The sequence below is a fragment of the Bos grunniens genome, chromosome 3, assembly GCF_055505025.1.
Source record: "Bos grunniens cultivar Pamir isolate PY7600 chromosome 3, Bosgru_T2T1.0, whole genome shotgun sequence".
NCBI lineage: Eukaryota > Metazoa > Chordata > Mammalia > Artiodactyla > Bovidae > Bos > Bos grunniens.
The window spans coordinates 9,138,363-9,157,075 of record NC_141167.1 but is presented as its reverse complement, the minus strand read 5'-3'; the positions used below and the strand labels follow the sequence as shown (position 1 = coordinate 9,157,075).

At 45.0% G+C, this 18,713-nt stretch overlaps 1 protein-coding gene across 2 annotated transcripts in view; it reads left to right on the top strand.

Annotated features, from left to right (window-relative positions):
- Positions 1-18,713, top strand: part of CSMD2 (CUB and Sushi multiple domains 2) — a 693,739-nt gene that overhangs the window by 624,215 nt on the left and 50,811 nt on the right. For both annotated transcript variants that reach the window (XM_086378081.1, XM_086378078.1), the window contains exons 49-53: positions 704-892; positions 7,037-7,222; positions 8,255-8,449; positions 10,004-10,177; positions 12,320-12,493. In XM_086378081.1, the coding sequence (XP_086234207.1) occupies positions 704-892; positions 7,037-7,222; positions 8,255-8,449; positions 10,004-10,177; positions 12,320-12,493 (918 nt within the window). The remainder of the gene's footprint in view (positions 1-703; positions 893-7,036; positions 7,223-8,254; positions 8,450-10,003; positions 10,178-12,319; positions 12,494-18,713) is intronic.

Genomic DNA, 18,713 nt, shown 5'->3' with positions numbered 1-18,713 from the left:
CCACAACTCCCTCTCCCCCTCCAGCCCCCTACACAACAGAAAGCAGGACTTGGACCATTTACGGAGCACAGAGTGCCCTGCACCAGGCTAGGGGCTTTACAGACAAGATCCCATTTAAATTATCCCAAAACCTATGAGGAAGGCATTGCCAATCCCAACATTCAGGTGAGGAAAGTGGAGCTAAAAGAGCCTGAGAGATTTGTCTCACGTCACAGACCTGTGGAAAGTTGGGCAGTGGAACTCAAGTGCAGCCCTGACTCCAGAGGCCTCAGCCCTGCAGTCACATCTTTCTGAAACCAAGCACATCAGATTGTTTTCTGTGTCTTTTTGGGAGCTAGCAGGATTTGAGAGCCTGAACTTAGCTGCACAACCTGTGCTGCCTCCAGACCCAAAGGTGACCCAGGGCTTCATAGAAACGGTTTCTTTTTTTCTTTCTTCTCTTGTTGTTCCTTTCCTTCTCCCCCTTTCTTTTCCTTCTCTTCCCTTCTCTTTTCCTTTCTTTTCTTTTCGTTTCTTTGGCTGTCCTAGATTGATTGACTGCTTTTCAGTATCGACGTCCTAACTAGCAGTCGACCTGGCAGTGGTGACGATGGGAAGGAGGGGGAGAAGCCATGCGGGGGGTGGAGGGTGGGGGACTGCATGAAGAAGGACCACCTCTGTCTTCCCGCTGCACACGGTCCCTGACCCTCATCTTGCCATGCAGCTCCCTACTGCAGCCTGCCCAGGGCTCCCCTCCATGGCTTCCTTCTGGGCCAGACCAGCACCCAGCCCGGAGGCTCCATCCACTTTGGCTGCAATGCCGGCTACCGCTTGGTGGGACACAGCATGGCCATTTGTACCCGGCACCCCCAGGGCTACCACCTGTGGAGTGAGGCCATTCCTCTCTGTCAAGGTAAGAAGCTGGTGGGAGAGAGGAGACTGGGTGCTTGGGTCCTACCCACAACTTGGGCTTGTCCCAGGACCAATCACTTCCAAATGTGGGATTACTCATGGATGATTAATTCATTCTTTCAGCAAACATGTACTGAGGATCCATAATGTCTGAAGCCCTAGAGATATACACATGTGTAAAACAAAGCCTCAGTGTTTTCGGAGCAGAGAAGGAGATGATTGTTGTTGTGCAGTTGATAAGTCCTGTCCTCTTTGTGATCCCATGGACTACAGCATGCCAGGCTTCCCTGTCCTTCATTCTTCCCTGGGGTTTTCTCAGATTCATGTCCAGTGAGTCAGTGATGCTCTCTAACCATCTCATCCTCCGTCGTCCCCTTCTCCTCCCACCTTCAATCTTTCCCAGCATCAGGGTCTTTTCCAGTGAGTCGGCTCTTCCCATCAAGTGGCCAGAGTATTGGAGTTTCACCTTCAGCATCCGTCCTTCCAATGAATATTCAGGACTGATTTCTTTAAGGAGATAGATATGTAGCACAGAAATGCAAGAAGGAAGGAAGTGCTGTATCAGGAGTGCAAACGGGGTTGGGGGAGCCCAGGGGTAAGAGGGGACCTACCTGCTCCTCGACAGCTAGGGAATTCCCACAAGAGGGGTCACTTGGGCTCATAGGACAAGAGAAGTCAAGAGCCAGGCACTGGCAAGGAAAGCTTTCTAGGCAACAGCAAGAGCATTTGCAAAGCCACAGACAACAAGAGAGATCACAAGATAGGCCACACAACTGATGGTGTCTGAAGCAGCGTGCCAGGTAGAAGAAGACGAGCTGCGGGGGGAGCAGAGTGAACAGTGACCACCGCCTGCGAAATCAGCAGTGATCAAGCGCCTGATACACTGACCACCACCTGCGAAATCAGCAGTGATCAAGCGCCTGATGCACACCAGGCAGTTCACATGCATTGCTTTCGGTCATTGGTGGAATTTCTTTTTCTTAAAGCAATATACATTCATACTAGAGATCTGAAGAAAAAAAACTATAGATAATGCAAAAGAAAAGTATAAAAGACCTATAACCCCATCAATTGAAATCACCACTTTTAACATTTCCTTTGGGCTTTCATATATTATTGATAAAAATGGCATTATTGGTGGACAAAGCTCTCATATTTTGTTAGCATTTATTACATGATTAAATACACTTTGTTATCAATATTTGCAATGATCTGTAGCACTGTAGAAAAACTCACTTGTTCAAGTATCATCCTATTGTTGGTCATTTGAACTTCCATATTTTTTGCTGCTATAAACAGTGCTTCTGCTTAAATCCTTATAATTCTGTCCTTGGGGACATCCATATTTATCTCTTTAAAATAAATTCCCAGAAATGAGATTATTGAATCATACCTATATAAAGTCTACAGCTTTTGACACTCCTTGCTACCCAGAAAGCTTTTCTTCTCTTATAATTCCACTGCGGCATGTTGTCTCTCCTCTCACATTCTCAGCATTGTGTACTGCATTATAAAAAAGAAAGAAAGAAAAAAATTTACCAGTCACCTTCACAGTCCCATCACTTCATGGCAAATAGATGGGGAAAAGGTGGAAGTAGTGACATATTTTATTTTCCTGGGCTCCAAAATCACTGCAGACAGTGATTGCAACCATGAAATTAAAAGATGCTTGCTTCTTGGAAGGAAAGCTATGACAAACATATATAGCGTATGTTTGTCTCTGATTTTTCCCAGAAAGCAGAGACATTACTTTACCAACAAAGGTCTGTAGAGCCAAAGCTATGCTTTACCAAAGTACTCATGTGCAGGTATGAAAGTCGGACCATAAATAAGGCTGAGTGCTGAAGAATTGGTGCCTCCAAATTGTGGTGTTGGAGAAGACTCTTGAGAGTCCCTTGGACTCCAAGGAAATCAAACCAGTCAGTCCTACAGAAAATCAACCCTGAATGTTCATTGGAAGGAGTGATACTGAAGCTGAAGCCCCAATACTTTGGCCACCTGATATGAAGAGCCAACTCATTAGGAAAGACCCTGATACTGGGAAAGATTGAAGGCAAAAGGAGAAGGGGGCAGCAGAGGATGAGATGATGAGATAGCATCACTGACTCAATGGACATGAATCAGAAAACTCCAGGAGATAACGAAGGACAAGGAAGCCTGGCGTGCTGCCGTCCATGGGGTTACAAAGAGTAGGACACGATTTAGTGACTGAACAACAACTTGTTGATGCTAGGAGAATGTTGCTCTTTATTGAGCAAAGGGGAGGTTTCACTGATGCATAGGGCGGATCACTGTGCACGCTAATGGGGAGGGAGAGAGGAAGCCAAAGGGCTGAGAAAATTTTTAAGTTTTTCTTGTCATAAAATATGAATTTTATTTCACAACTTAAAAGTTGAGAATTGTGTTTTATATGGCAGACTTAGGCTCAGAAGACAGCCTTTCAGATAGCTCTGAGGGACTGTTCTGAAGAGGCAAGGGAGGAGCCAGGATATATATGAGTTTTTGCAATAAAAACCAGGTAGTCAGAACATCAAAAGATTACTGTTAATTAAAGAAAACCAAGCACCTCAGGTTAATAAGTTTAGCGTTCTTTAATATATGTGCATGCTCGGTTGCGTCTGACTCTTTGTGACCCATGGACTGTAGCCTGCCAGACTCCTCTGTCCATGGAATTTTCCAAGCAAGAATACATGAATGGGTTGCCATTTCCTATTCCAGGGTATCTCCCTGACCCAGGGATTGCACCTGCCTCTTGTGTCTCCTGCGTTGGCAGGTGGAGGAAGCCCTTCTATATATGGGAAGATGCAGAAGTCAGGGCTCATTGAAGTCATTCCTTTGATATGCACCTTAGCTATCTAGGGCCAGCATCCTCTTCTTTCCCATCCTGAATCCCCTCAAGGTGCACTGCTGGGGTGGCTGCAGGGGCAGAGGAGTCAGCCTATTTGTCTCCATCATGATTTTCCCCAGAGCCCACCCCTGGGGGTGACTGTAGTGGTGGAGGAGTGGATGACTTGAGGGCTGCAACATCCTGTGTTTCCTGATATATGGCAGGCAGCCATACCTTTGTCTCCAGTTGCCACTCCTTTTTAATGCTTATTTTGTTGATGGTGTTTTTAACTTAAAAGGGCCCTTCCTTGCTCACTTTCAGCTTGTTCTCTTTTCAAAGCACTCTTCTCATTTTATTGTATGTCACCTTGACTTTCTCAATAGCTCTCTAGGGCCAGCATCCTGTTCTTTCCCATCATGGATCCCCTCACGGTGCACTGCTGGGGAGGCTGCAGTGGCTGAGGGGGCGGCCCATTGCTCTCCATCCTGAGCTCCCTCTAGAGCATCTGATCCTGCTAATCAGGGGTTTAAAGACTGTAAGTCTTCTGTTACCTGAGTTAGCTCTCTTTCCTAAAGGAGCCTTTTCTATTATTAATCTTATCTTTGTTTATCTCTTTCACGCTGCTGGTTTTCTTCATACGTATAGTGGTCTTTGCTCATATTTTAAAGGCAAGGTTGATTTTTCCAGACAAAGATGTGGGTTACCTTTGTTATTATTATATACAGCCATCCTTGCCCGCTAGGTCTCTCCCATGAGTAAGAAGTTGAATTGAAAGCACTAGGTGGCATTTCATGGTGGCTCCAAGGAGCTCTGATTCTTCATGTCTCTGCAGACAGAATTTGGTGAGAGGCAAAGTGATAGATAAGAAGTGACTTATTAGAATAGCACACTCATGAGGCTTACAAGCAGGCAGGTGAGAGGATGCCACGCCCCAAGAACTTAGTGAGCTACAGTTTTATAATGAAAGGGAAAGTGGGGAGGGGGAGAAGATCACCTTCTTCCTCATTCTTGAGTAGATGTCACGTTTCCATCATCAGCTCTTCCTCCGTGGTGAGCAGGGGAGTTTTTTCGTCCTTATATGTTCAAGCCGGGACTGTCATGGCACAATGGAAAGGAGCAAAAAGGCACTCATCTATACTAAAAATGGTAAATCATCTCAGGCTGTAGTAAAATGCCGCCTTTTCTTTATATTTTTGTTTTAGTGTGCCCAGAGGAGCATAGTCTTGGAATCATTAACTTCCTGAGCTCACTGGGCAGGATGTGGGTCTCATGCCTCCAGTTGTATTATTTGGGGGCATGCCTTATGCTTCTGTTGCATGGGTTTTTTGCTAAGCAAGCCCACTTGGTTTTGTGGATAAGCAAACCTGCTTTCTCGAGTGATCACTAACTTATAGGAGCCGCCCATGTGTTTTTCTTTACTTACAGTCCTCCAGTGGGATTAACCGTTTAATCACCTACTTAGTCCCTGAACTGAACTGAACTGAGTCCCTTTTGTTGCTGTTGTTCAGTCGCTAAGCCGTGTCTGAGTCTTTGCAACCCCATGGACTGCAGCACGCCAGGCTTCCCTGTCCTTCACTATCTCCCGGAGTTTACTCAGTCTCAGGTCCATTCAGTCAGTGATGCCATCCAACCATCTTATCCTCTGTTGCCCCCTTCTCCTTCTGCCCTCAATCATTCTCAGCCTCAGGGTCTTTTACAGTAAGTTGGCTCTTCACATCAGGTGGCCAAACTATAGGAGTTTCAGCTTAAGCATCAGTCCTTCCAGTGAATATTCAGGGTCGATTTCCTTTAGGATGGACTGGTTTAATCTCCTTGCAGTCCTAGGGACTCTCAAGAGTCTTCTCCAGCGCCGCAGTTTGAAAGTATCGATTCTTTGGTACGCAGCCTCTTTTATGGTCCAACTCTCAATCCATACGCAGTGCTGGAAAAACCACAGCTTTGACGATATGGACCTTTGTCAGCAAAGTGATGTTTCTACTTTTCAATACTCTATGTTTGTCATAGCTTTTCTCCCAAGGAGCAATCGTATTTTAATTTCATGGCTACAATCACTGTCTGCAGAAAATAAAGACATATAATCTGTCACTACTTCCACTTTTTCCCCATCTATTTGCCATTGAGTTGATGGGACCAGATGCCATGATCTTAGTTTTTTGAATGTTGAGTTTTAAGCCTGCCTTTTCACTCTTTTCTTTCACCCTCATCAAGAGGCTTCTAGTTCCTCTCTGTTTTCTGTCATTAAAGTAGTATCATCTACACATCTGAGGTTGTTTATATTTCTCCCAGCAGTCTTGATTCCAGCTTGTGAGTCATCCAGCCTAGCATTTCACATGATATACTCTGCACATAAGTTAATTAAGTAGGGTAACAATATACCTTGTCATAGGCTATATGAGCCTAGTTGTATTCCTCTCCCAATTTTGAAACAGTGCATTGTTCCATGTCTGGTTCTAACTGTTGCTTCTTGACCCGCATGTAGATTTCTCAGGAGCAGGTGAGGTGGTCTGGTATTCCCATCTCTCTAAGAATTTTCCACAGTTTGTTGTGATCCACACAGTCAAAGGCTTTTAGCATAGTCAATGTCTCTTTACTCTGTCCCTATCAAACTGAGTATATGGCAGAGATAAGCAGGCAGAGGGTCAGCCTTGAGGGTGGGAGCCTTTATATCTAAGAATTAAAAGAGCTTACTCTGGGATACCTGCTCCTACTTGAGCATCCCCAATTCTCTCAAAGGGGTTCTTTTCTTTTTCTTCCTTCCTTCCTTTCTTTTTGTTTTCTTGAAAGTGAAGTCGCTCAGTCGTGTCCGACTCTTCGCAGCCCCATGGACTGTAGCCTACCAGGCTCCTCCGTCCATGGGATTTTCCAGGCAAGAATACTGGAGTGGGTTGCCATTTCCTTCTCCAGGGGATCTTCCCAACCCAGGGATCAAACCTGGGTCTCCTGCATTGTAGGAAAACGCTTTACCATCTGAGCCACAGTTTGGAAAATGGCTGCCTGGCTGCCTTTCCACTGTATTTGTGTGGAGGGATGGAAAATTGGTCTCACCTCATAGCTCCCTTCTGTATATATTTTGTGCTGCAGCTTCTCAACTCCATTTAATCCATCGACGCATTTCTATCTGCATTTCATCTTCCAAAGTTTCTTTTTCCATCTCCTCTGCTGATTATCTTCCCATTTCTTCTTTGTTATGAGGCTTTTCCCTTTTATTAGTCTTTACTATCATTCTACTAGGGCCTCAAGGGAGAGGGAAAATAAAAATATGTTCTCAGAACACCATCTTGAAGCAGACAGGCTCATGACATTTTTCTCCTCTGCCAGCTCTTTCCTGTGGGCTTCCTGAGGCCCCCAAGAATGGAATGGTGTTTGGCAAAGAGTACACAGTGGGGACCAAGGCTGTATACAGCTGCAGTGAAGGCTACCATCTCCAGGCAGGTGCTGAAGCCACAGCAGAGTGTCTGGAGACAGGCCTGTGGAGCAATCGCAATGTACCCCCCCAGTGTGTCCGTGAGTCCTTTGGGTAGGGGAGGCGGGTATGTTGGGGGGACTGGGTAAGCAGCTGAAAAGATTCCTGCAAGGAGTGAGCGAAATAGGAAAAACATGCCCTGAGAGGCTGGGCCTCAGATCTGAGACAAGTGGATATCTCCATCTACCAACTTGGGTTCCCATTTGAAATTGCTTCAAAACATTGATAGACCACTGTTCTCTGAGATGTATCCATAAACCATCACAGAACCTCAGGATGACTGGTCCACTTACTCTTAGATGTAAAAAGTATTAGAAAATCAACGTGAATGTCCTTTGATCACAAGACTCTAAAACAACAGAACGAGTGAGTGATAGTCACTCAGTCGTGTCCGACTCTTTGTGACCCCATGGACTGTAGCCTGCCAGACTCCTCTGTCCATGGACTTCTCCAGGCAAGAATATTGGAGTGGGTTGCCATTTCCTTCTCCAAAACAACAGAGGTACTGTTCAATTTGAAGGCCAGTGGGCAGCCTAATGGGCTATATCCAGTCTGATGATACAAGGTTTTTTGTTTTGGTTTTGGTTTGGCTTTTCGGCCTGTGCAGTGCTTTATAAAAATATTTTGTAACCTTATGGCCAATCCATGTTGATGTATGGTGAAAAGCATCACAATATTGCAATTACCCTATGATTAAAAATAAAATAAATAGTTTGAGTTTCTTTCTAACATTTTTAAGTCAGAAGACTTTTACACAAAAATCCTATTTCTAGCTTCCCTTGGAAAAGGTAGATCTGACCACCCGGAATTTGCAGTCTCACATCCACAATCAAAACCAACACAGTGCCACCTCCCCCCTATTTTTTTTTTTAATTTGGCAGATCTGCCACCCCAGTCGTGTGCCACATTCCCCACCCAGCTCACTTCATTCATAGACCACATCTGCCTGGGGACTGAATGTTCTGAGAGTCATCGGGACTGCATTATGGTCCCCCACTCCCCAACGCTGGGCTCTCGCCAGTGTCATCCGTAATTAATGAATGAATCCTCCTTTCTGCTTTGTACCTCCCCAGCTGTGACCTGTCCTGACATCAGCAGCGTCAGTGTGGAACATGGTCGATGGAGGCTCATCTTCGAGACACAGTACCAGTTCCAGGCCCAGCTGATGCTCATCTGCGACCCTGGCTACTACTACACCGGCCAAAGGGTCATCCACTGCCAGGCCAATGGCAAATGGAGCCTTGACAACTCTATGCCCACCTGCCAAAGTAAGCCCAGGAGGAAAGGGTGGGCAAGTTTGGCACAGTGCCTCCAACTCCAACTGTCTCATAACATGGGCTGAATTGGGGAGGGGGAAGAGTGGGGTATAGCCAGGGATTGCAGTGAACCTCTTTTTGAACACTCACCTAGAACCAGGAGCTGGGGAGAGGCCTACTCCTTTAAGGAAGCACTTCTCAGCATCTTGTCATCTTATTAAAAAGCTGCCTCTGTCCAGGTGAGCATCCACTAATTCATTTATTCAACCTTCATGCCAGGTAGTATAGAGGTATGAGGATAAAAGCTTGTGGTTCCTGCCCACCAGGAGCTTAGAGTCTACTGGAGAGGCAGACAAATAAAGAAGCAAGGATACCAAAGTGTGAAGAGACCTATAATGGAAGTGTGTGTAGGGGGAAAGAACAGAGTGCAAGGGACAGGCCGCCTAAGTGTGCCTGTGTCTCCTTCTCCATTGTGCATTGCTTTGCTTTGGTTCTTTGAGATAGTTTCAGAGGTCACGGTCTCTGGGAAGCGACTCTAAGATGGAGATTTGTTAGGCAGTGCTCTTGGGATCACCATCTGAGAAAGGGAAGGGGAGGGAAGGACGAGGAGGGAAGAGGAAAGGAATGGGAAGGGGAGGGGAGGAAGTAGGACTGGGAAGATGGAGAAGGTGGCCTCTGATGATGATGGTGATGCTTCAGCTGACCCAGCTAAGAGCTCTGAATCTGGGCAGCCCTTCAGAATTGCCACAAGTTAAGGCAGGGGACTTTATACCTCCACACTTATCAAACCCTGGGTTCCAGCTGCCCGAGGAAGAGAGCATGGCCTTAGATGTGAGGACTCTTTAACCAAGGCCATCCGAAGAGGGCTCACAACAAATGGATGTTTGCCAGCAGCTACAATCTGGGGAAAGAAGCCCTTCAGTCCTCAAGGGGGCTCTGAGTGGGTCAGCACAGCGCCCACCCATAGGGATATACTGATGCTATTTACTCAGTCAGAAGGGTGTGTTAGAGGAAGTAAATTTTGTGAAGGGACGGAAGGACATCACCTGTCAGTGCTCAAGGGCATCTTTGAGACTGGGTGTGAGGAGTGGAATCTTCCCAACACCCATGACACGAGACACTGTGGCCTTTGTTCGCCCAAGCGCAGACTCGGCCGTGTACTCTGACCGAGTAGAGGTCACAAGCACGGGCCGGCTTCATTACAAGCAGGGGCTTAGGTCTCAGTGCAGCCAGTGGTGTCTGCAGCGCTCTGTGGAGCAGGACTGTGAGGCTGCTGCTCGGCTCAGCAGAGAGGACAGGGGGAGCGCCCGCTGCCCGCGCTGGACACCGAGGAGCGCACCACAGATCTGGACATTGTAAAAGCTCCTCAGGGGGTGCTTCTGGTGACAGCCCTGTTGAGAATCTTGGGTGCAGCACAGCAGTCACCATGGTGACCCACATTCTGGTCATGAGTCCCGTTAGAGTAGGTTGAACCCATCTTCCTTTTGTCACTATTCTTGCTAATGAGACGCAGCACACGACCCGTCTCTCGGGACTGGCTTCCTGAGCATTCTGTGGTCTTTGTAGTCATCTCCTGTGGAGAGCTCCCCGTCCCGCCCAATGGGCATCGCATCGGAACCCTGTCTGTCTATGGGGCAACAGCCATCTTCTCCTGCAACTCCGGGTACACGCTGGTGGGCTCCAGGGTGCGGGAGTGCATGGCCAACGGGCTCTGGAGTGGCTCTGAAGTCCGCTGCCTGGGTAAGTGACCACCCCGGGGCCTCTCCTGTCCATTTTTCCCTCTCCAGTACAAGTTAGATCTTTCCAAAGCTGAATCCCAATTTTTGAACAGTACTATTTTACCTATGGTCAAAAAATGCTTACTCTAAACTCTAGCTATTGGGTGTTTCAGTTCAGTTCAGTCACTCAGTCATGTCTGACTCTTTGCAACCCCATGAACCACAGCACGCCAGACTTCCCTGTCCATCGCCACCTCCCAGAGTCTATCCAAACTCATGTCCATTGAGTTGGTGATGCCATCCAACCATCTCATCCTCTATCGTCCCCTTCTCCTCCTGCCCTCAGTCTTTTCCAGCATCAGGGTCTTTTCAAATGACTCAGATGCTATTTACCACAACCAAAATGTTGAACTAGCTTCCCTTGGAGCATCCAAAAGAATGAGAAGAACTTCAGGTCTGATGAGACAAACCACTGAGGGGCTTTCATTCTGATCAAAAAAGATACTCCCTTAGTATCTAAGTAAAAAAGATACTTAGAGGCTCTGTATGATGGGTGAAATTCCAGTCTTTACATCCAGGGAAACTTACAGAGACACATCCCTGCAACACATCTAAAATACCATTTATATTATATATTAGCGAATTTTTGGAGAAGAAAATGGCAACCCACTCCAGTATTCTTGCCAGGAGAATCCCATGGACAGAGGAGTCTGGTGGACTACAATCCACGGGGTCACAAAGAGTCAGACATGACTGAGCAACTACACGCACAGCAAATTTTACATATATAAATATTTTACAAAAATACAATATTATATGTGCTATATTATATAATATATAAGTATTTTTTGCCATTAGCTCATTTCATGACAAAAATATGTCAATGTAGGACAAAAGCATAAAAACTTACCCAGCTTACAAAAGTCAAAGTTGCCATTTCTCCCATGGGCAATCCATTCCCTGCCTAAACCTTAGATGCTCAAGTTGTCTCTTCTCTTACTACTTTCTTGGATCCTGCAAAGCCAAAGGAGGGTCCCAGCTACACAGACCCAGCAACATAGATTGGATGGTCTGTTCTCAAGTGAACAGCTCTGTGTGAAGTGAACGCCCTCCCTCTATCTCAGGCCTCTGTTAGAGACACAGGCATGAGTTATGTCTACACAGAACCAAACAAACGCTAGTGGAAACACTAGGAATATACTCCACCCAAATCCCATTTACTGAAAATAACTCAGCTAGGTTTATATTGTCTGTGTTCCTTGCCACTCAAGGAGAAAGAAGGATGAATTTAACCAAGCCACCTGTCCTCACTTGGTAATTTTCAACACAATCAAGCTTTGAGTGCCTTAGTGTAGGCCATAGTGCCCTCCGTATAGTAGATGCTCTAGAAATGCTGGTTGATGAGAAAAAGAGGGGGTGATCCCAGAGGCAGGGCCATAAGAGTGATCATTTCTCACCCATGAACAGACCTAGTAACTAAAGTTCAAGATGGCCATCTATTTAGAGTGCAACCTTGGGATTTGTTTTTAATGTCCAGCTCTTTTCTGGGCTTAAAAAATTTTTTTTAATTGGAGTATAACTGCTTTACAATATTGTCTTTCTGCTGTACAACAGTGTGAATCAGCTATATGCATACTTGGGATGTGAGATTGCCAAATCTTCCCTGGTAGCTCAGTTGGTAAAGAATCTGCCTGCAGTGCAGGAGACCCCAGTTCGATTCCTGGGGCAGGAAGATACACTGGAGAAGGGATAGGCTACCCACTCCAGTATTCTTAGGCTTCCCTTGTGGCTCAGCTGGTAAAGAATCTGCCTGCAGTGTGAAAGACCTGGGTTTGATTCCTGGGTTGGAAAGATCCCCTGGAGAAGAGAAAGGGAAAATGCTCCAGTATTCTGGCCTGGAGAATGCCATGGACTGTATGGCCCATGGGGTTGCAAAGAGTCCGACACGACTGAGCAACTTTCACTTTTCACTTTTAATCTTCAACACTATTTCTATCATGTCTAGGATTCCTGAAGTCACTCCTGGATGCCACTGTCAGGGGGAGGAGGGAAAAACGTGGTCCTTTTCCCCATCGTGCCTGACTCCCCCTCCCCCGACCAAGCCTCCCCTCATTTTCTGTATGCTCCCGTGCAATTTACTCTCTCTTCCCACATCTCACCAAAGCCGGACACTGCGGGACCCCTGAGCCCATCGTCAACGGGCACATCAACGGGGAGAACTTCAGCTACCGGGGCAGCGTGGTGTACCAGTGCAATGCTGGCTTCCGCCTCATCGGCATGTCCGTGCGCATCTGCCAGCAGGATCATCACTGGTCGGGCAAGACCCCTTTCTGTGTGCGTAAGTATGGTACCCACTCTCCCTAGTCACCAGCTCAGGTGCAAAATGGACTTCCCCTTGCATTGTCTCTATTAGGTTAACTGGAGGATTTTCTGTATTTTGTTCATGTTTTTCAAAGACAATCATTAACATCTATGTTTTCAGCTTTATGCATCATTATTACTTCCACCTCTATTATTTTCTTCCTTGCAATTAACTTTTTGGTTCACTTTTTTGCTTGTGAATTAGAAATCTTGTTCGTTTATTTTCAGTCTTTTATTTTTATTGATTATTATGGATGTAAGTATGCAAGGCTATAAAATTTCTTCTGATCACTGCTCTAATTATATCACACAGATTATAAAAATGAGTGTTTTATTATGTCTCAGAAATTCTCTCCTTTTGATATTAATTTCCGCTTTCACTTAGAAGTTTCTTTAAATAAAAGTGTGTGGTTTTTATTTCCAGATGGAAGGGTGTTTTGACTTTTACTTTGGTATTCATTTCTAATTTATTGCACTGTATACAATATTTCTGCTTCATGGAATTTACTGATGCTTCCTTTATGACCTAATATCTGATCAATTGTTATGACTGTTCCATGTGCATTAGTGTGTAAAGTTTTATATATAATCATAAGATATGCCTTATTGATTTTGTTGTTCATGTCTTAATGTTTGCTTACTTATTTTTTTCTACTTGACCTGTTTTGTTCTAAGAGGTGTGTTTTAAAGTTTCATGTTATTCAGTCAGTTCAGTCGCTCAGTCGTGTCTGACTCTTTGTGACCCCATGGACTGCAGCACGCCAGGCTTCCCTGTCCATCACCAACTCCCAGAGCCTGCTCTAACTCATGCCCATCGCGTCGGAGATGCCATTCAACTATCTCATCCTCTGTCGTCCCCTTCTCCTCCCCACCTTCAATCTTTCCCAACATCAGGGTCTTTTCCAATGAGTGGCCAAAGTATTGGAGTTTCAGCTTCAGCATCAGTCCTTCAGATGAATATTTAGGACTGATTTCCTTTAGGATGGACTGACTGGATCTTCTTGCAGTCCAAGGGACTCTCAAGTGTCTTCTCCAACACCACAGTTCGAAAGCATCAATTCTTCAGCTTTTTTATGGTCCAGCTCTCACATCCATACATGACCACTGGAAAAACCATAGCTCTGACTAGGTGGACCTTTGTTGGCAAAGTAATGTCTCTGCTTTTTAATATGCTATCTAGGTTGGTCATAGCTTTTCTTCCTAGGAGCAAGCAAGTTTCATGGCTGCAATCACCATCTGCAGTGATTTTGGAGCCCAGAAAAATAAAGTCTGTCACTGTTCCCATTGTTTCCCCATCTATTTGCCATGAAATGATGGGACTGGATGCCATGATCTTAGGTTTCTGAATGTTGAGTTTTAAGCCAACTTTTTCACTCCCATCTTTCACTTTCGTCAAGAGACTCTTTAGTTCTTCACTTTCTGCCATAAGGGTGGTTATCATCTGCATATTCGAGGTTATTGATATTTCTCCCAGAAGTCTTGATCCCAGCTTGTGCTTCATCTAGCCCAGCATTTCACATGATGTACTCTGCATACAAGTTTATTAAGCAGGGTGACAATATCACGTACTCCTTGACGTATTCCTTTTCTGATTTGGAACCAGTCTATTGTTCCATGTCTGGTTTTAACTGTTGCTTCTTGACCTGCATACAGATTTCTCAGGAGGCAGGTAAGGTGGTTTGGTATTCCCATCTCTTTCAGAATTTTCCAGTTTGTTGTGATCCACACAGTAGGTTTGGCATAGTCAATAAAGCAGAAGTCTATGTTTTTCTGGAACTCTCTTGCTTTTTTGATGATCCAACAGATGTTGGCAATTTGATCTCTGGTTCCTCTGCCTTTTCTAAATCCAGCTTAAACATCTGGAAGTTCATAGTTCACGTACTATTGAAGCCATAGTTCACATACTGTTGAAGCCTGGCTTCATATTAGTGTTCTTCTATTTACTTTTCCTTGTATTTCCCATAGTTTGTGTTATGTAAGGATAATTGCCGTGTTACTTGGCATATAGATATTCATAACTGTTACACTGAAAATTGTGGGTTTAGCCTTTAAAAATGTCTTCATTATCACTTTAATATTTTCTAGTGTGAACTGTACTGTACCTAATACCATTAGGCTTACACTCCTTACTATCATCCTTCTCCCATTTCCCTGGTAGGCCTTTAACCGTCCCTTTATTTTAGCCTTTCTGAATCACTCAAATTAGATGGGCCTCTCATATATATCATAGAGTTGGACCTTGCCTTCTGAGTCCATTTGAAAACCCTTTTCTCTTAATAGGTTAGTCAAATTCATTCACATATATTGTTATTTATATGTTTGGCTTTAATTTTGTTTAATTATTATGTATAAAATATCATACACAATATTTTTTCTCTGCTTTTTTTTTCTGCTTTGCTTTGCTCTTTTTTCCATTTCTTTTGGTATTGGTGTTCAGAAAAGGTTGTAAACATTTATGTTCTTTCCTATAGTTGGTGCACTGACATACCAGGGTCATTTTTCAATATGTTCACCTTTAAGATGGGCTTTCTCTTTCTAGCAGTGACTTTGGATCAGTATTCCTCTGCTTCTCTCATCTCTTTTCCATACAGCCTTGCTCTCTGCTAAGCCTTGCAACAGAAGCATGAGAAATAGTTCTGCCCAGGTTTAGTGTTTGTTTTTCTACTTACATGTAATTTAAAGTTTATAGCATTCTCTGTCTTCTAGTTATGCTGCAGGCCTGGGCTTTCTATGGTTTTATTTCTTCTTACTAGTCTGCATTTTTGGATTTAGATGGCCACTGTTATTCTAATTAGCCTGGAAGTAATTTGGAAAATTTTTCACTTTCTAAAGTTCCATAAAGTGAGCCTTTATGTAAAGTACAGTGTTTTGGTCTTAATTTTTGTAAGGCAGGCTTTTGTTTTTAATTCTTCTTCACTTGGCTTTCCCTATATGAGATGGCGTAATGAAATAGTGAGACTTAATAAACAATGCATGAAAATTAGTCTTAATAGCTTCTTAAGTACTAGCTTTACAGAAAGCAAGACCTATTACATTTAATCAGTTTTGTAGATGTCTCTGAACAAAATATATTTGGTTTTATCCAGGAAATGAAAATTCAGATGCCTTCAAGAAATTGGCACATTACACATGTGAAAAGGTTTGAGTTACAAGTAATAGAGAATGCTGGATTCTGAATTCATGGAAGATGTCTGCCGAACCTAAGATACTTAATTTTACGCCTGGTCCATACAGAAAGGCAGCAGAGTCAAGCAGGTGGACACTTGCACCCTGGACCTAGCTTGCCTGGGCTCCAGTTCCAGGTCTACCACGACATAGCATGTTGCTGCGTGATGTTAGATGAGGTAGTTTATCTCACTAGGTCTGTTTCCTCACTTATGAAAAGCAGGTACCTCACAGACTATTGCGAGGATTAAATAAGAGAATACATGTGAAATGGTCAGATGCTGCTGTTGCTATTGTGAAGAGGACGGTGATGGTGGTGTGGTGGGTGATGTACCACCGCCCTGCTACATCACTGAATCCAAGATCTTTTGTACCAAGTTCCATTCTCTCCTGAAGCACAGAGATTTAAGAAGTACCTGGGGTAGGAAAGCAAGAGTAAGGGGATACTTACAAGCAATTGCTCGGTGGCAGGTACCACGTTAGATGCCATCACCTATGCATTCAAGGTTTACAATATCAACCAGACTCAGAACTTTCTAGCTGCCTGTCTCCACTTCCTCAGTCAGCGACCTTGTCTATTGCCCACACGGCTGTTTCATAATCTCACCTACTTCCTGAAGACCAATAGTCCACCTACTCAGAGACACATTTGCTATATTTTCAGCAGATAGTTAGAATACATAGTGAGGATGGCCTAAAAGCAGAGAAGCCAGGTTCAGAACTCAAATGAGTCACTTAGAAACTGTGCCCCTTGGACAAGTCCCCAGGCCCCTCTGAACCTCTCTTTTCCTAAAAGGATAATGATGGTGCCTACCTCATGGGGTTGTAAGGATTAAGTGCAATAAAGCATGTAGACCCCCATAATTTTTAGCTAATGATATAATCTCACTTTCTACTGTGCAGAGAGAACAGAAGCCCTCAGACAATAACCCCTTCCGCTTCCTGCTTCCCCTCCCACATGTCCATCTGTCCTTCTCCACCTTCACCCTTGACCCTTACCTCCTATTGAGAAGTCTCTCCAAGCCCAAGCTAATCACTCCATGAGTCTCTGGATCACCTTCCCTTCTGCCTTCTTCATGAGCTTAGTCTGTTTTCAGTTCTCTCCTCTGAACTGCGCACCTTCTTTTTCTGTTAGTTTACCTTGGCCTGTAAGACCGAATCCAGCAGACCTTTCCTTAGCACCTACTTTGTGCCAGGCGCGTGTATGGTGTTGTGCATAAAGATGAGTTGAATGCGCCTTGATCTCGGCCCTCAGGAAATCTGGGTCTGCTGGCGCATGTGTTCAAGGTCTAGTTAAGAGCCCCAGCCCAGCAGGACCCCTCCTTTCTTTCCCATTGGTGTATTCCCCTTCTCCCCTTGTGTCTGAGTCCATCAGGGCTCTCCAGAGAAACAGAGCTCCCTGGGACATCTGATAAGTCATGAACTGTCCCCATGGGCCTGTGACACTCCCACCTCCTGTGAATTTTGCTGACCACCCCTCTATGTCCTGTGCTGGCATTTCAGTCAAGCTGCAATTCAAAAGCTGTTACTGCTCCCAAAGGTTTAGCCCTCAGCCCTCTCCTCTAACTTTATACAAGTGGTATTTTAGCCTTTGGGGAGGCAGGTCGTGACCCTTTGTAAGTCTGGTGAGAACAATGCATCTTCTCCCAAGCTGATCAGAAACATCCCATATTTTGCATATAATTAGCTTCCCTCCACTCTCTCACCACTTCACTGACTTGGAAAATCCTGCTCAGCCTTGAGACCCAGCTGAGGGTATGCCACATTCTCTGGGGACCCTCCTTAACCACTCCCTCCTGGGTGGAGGGTAGGTGCCCATCCCGGAAGCCTGCTTCAGCACCAGCCACAGTGATGTGACAGTCTGCACCCCTGCCTGCTCACCTGCTAGGCTGAGAAATGAGCTCCTGAGCTCCTCGCGTTTCATCAATATGCATACTAGTGTGCCTTGCACTTAGAAGGCATCCAGTAAATATTTAATGAAGTGCAAAAGTATGGATCTGTTTTCAAAGCCACCCTGTTCCATGTATATTGAAATTCTTACTTTACAGATATAGGAACTGAAGCTCAGAGTGAGGTGTCCAAACTAAGGAAAGGACACAGCTGAGTTGTAAATCTAGTCTGCTGACCTCCTCATCCATTCTCATCCCACCATGCCAGGCTGTACTGAACCCCTGTAGCCCATTAACAGCCTGTCCCCTGCTCTGCCCAGAGTCAAGACTCTGCTAGAGTCAAAGATACTACTGTTGAGATTTATAAAAGAGAACTGGCCCAGAGAAACAGCAGAGGTCTGGGTCCTACTTACTACCAGCAAGATCTGGGTCCTACTTACTCTTGTTCCCTGACCTCCATCCATACCATTTGGGTTTGGGGTGTTGTTGTTTAGTCGCTAAGCTGTATCCAACTCTTTGCGACCCCAGGGACTGTAGCCTGCCACACTCCTACGTCCAAGGGGTTTTTGAGGCAAGAATACTGGAGTGGGTTGCCATTTCCTCCTCTAGGGGATCTTCCCGACCCAGGGATCGAACATGCATCTTATGCATCTCCTGCATTGGCAGAAGGATTCTTTACCACTAAGCCATCTGAGAAGCCCCGGGTTTGGGGTGGGGTCCTCATAAATCCAAGTGTTGGGATAAGAAAGCATTCCTCATGGTTCCTCAGCCTCTCACAGCTGAAAACCCAGAACCAAGGGGGAGGCCTCAAAAGCATCAAGTCGGATTTCAACCCAAAGAGACTAGGTACCAGGCAGGTAGTAAATAGAACCAAAGCCAGACATCTATCCATTCATGACTCACTCATTTGTTAGTCCACTCTGCAATTTTTTTTTTCACTCTGCAATTACTTATCAAGGTCTTCCTGTATGTCCCTGGTGGCTCAGTGGTAACGAATCCACCTGCCAATGCAGGAGACGCAAGTTTGATCCCTGAGTCTGGAAGATCCCCTGGAGAGTGAAATGGCAACCCACTTCAATATTCTTGCCTGGGAAATCCCATGGACTTCTTGGCAATATTCTTACTTGGGAAATCCCATGTAGT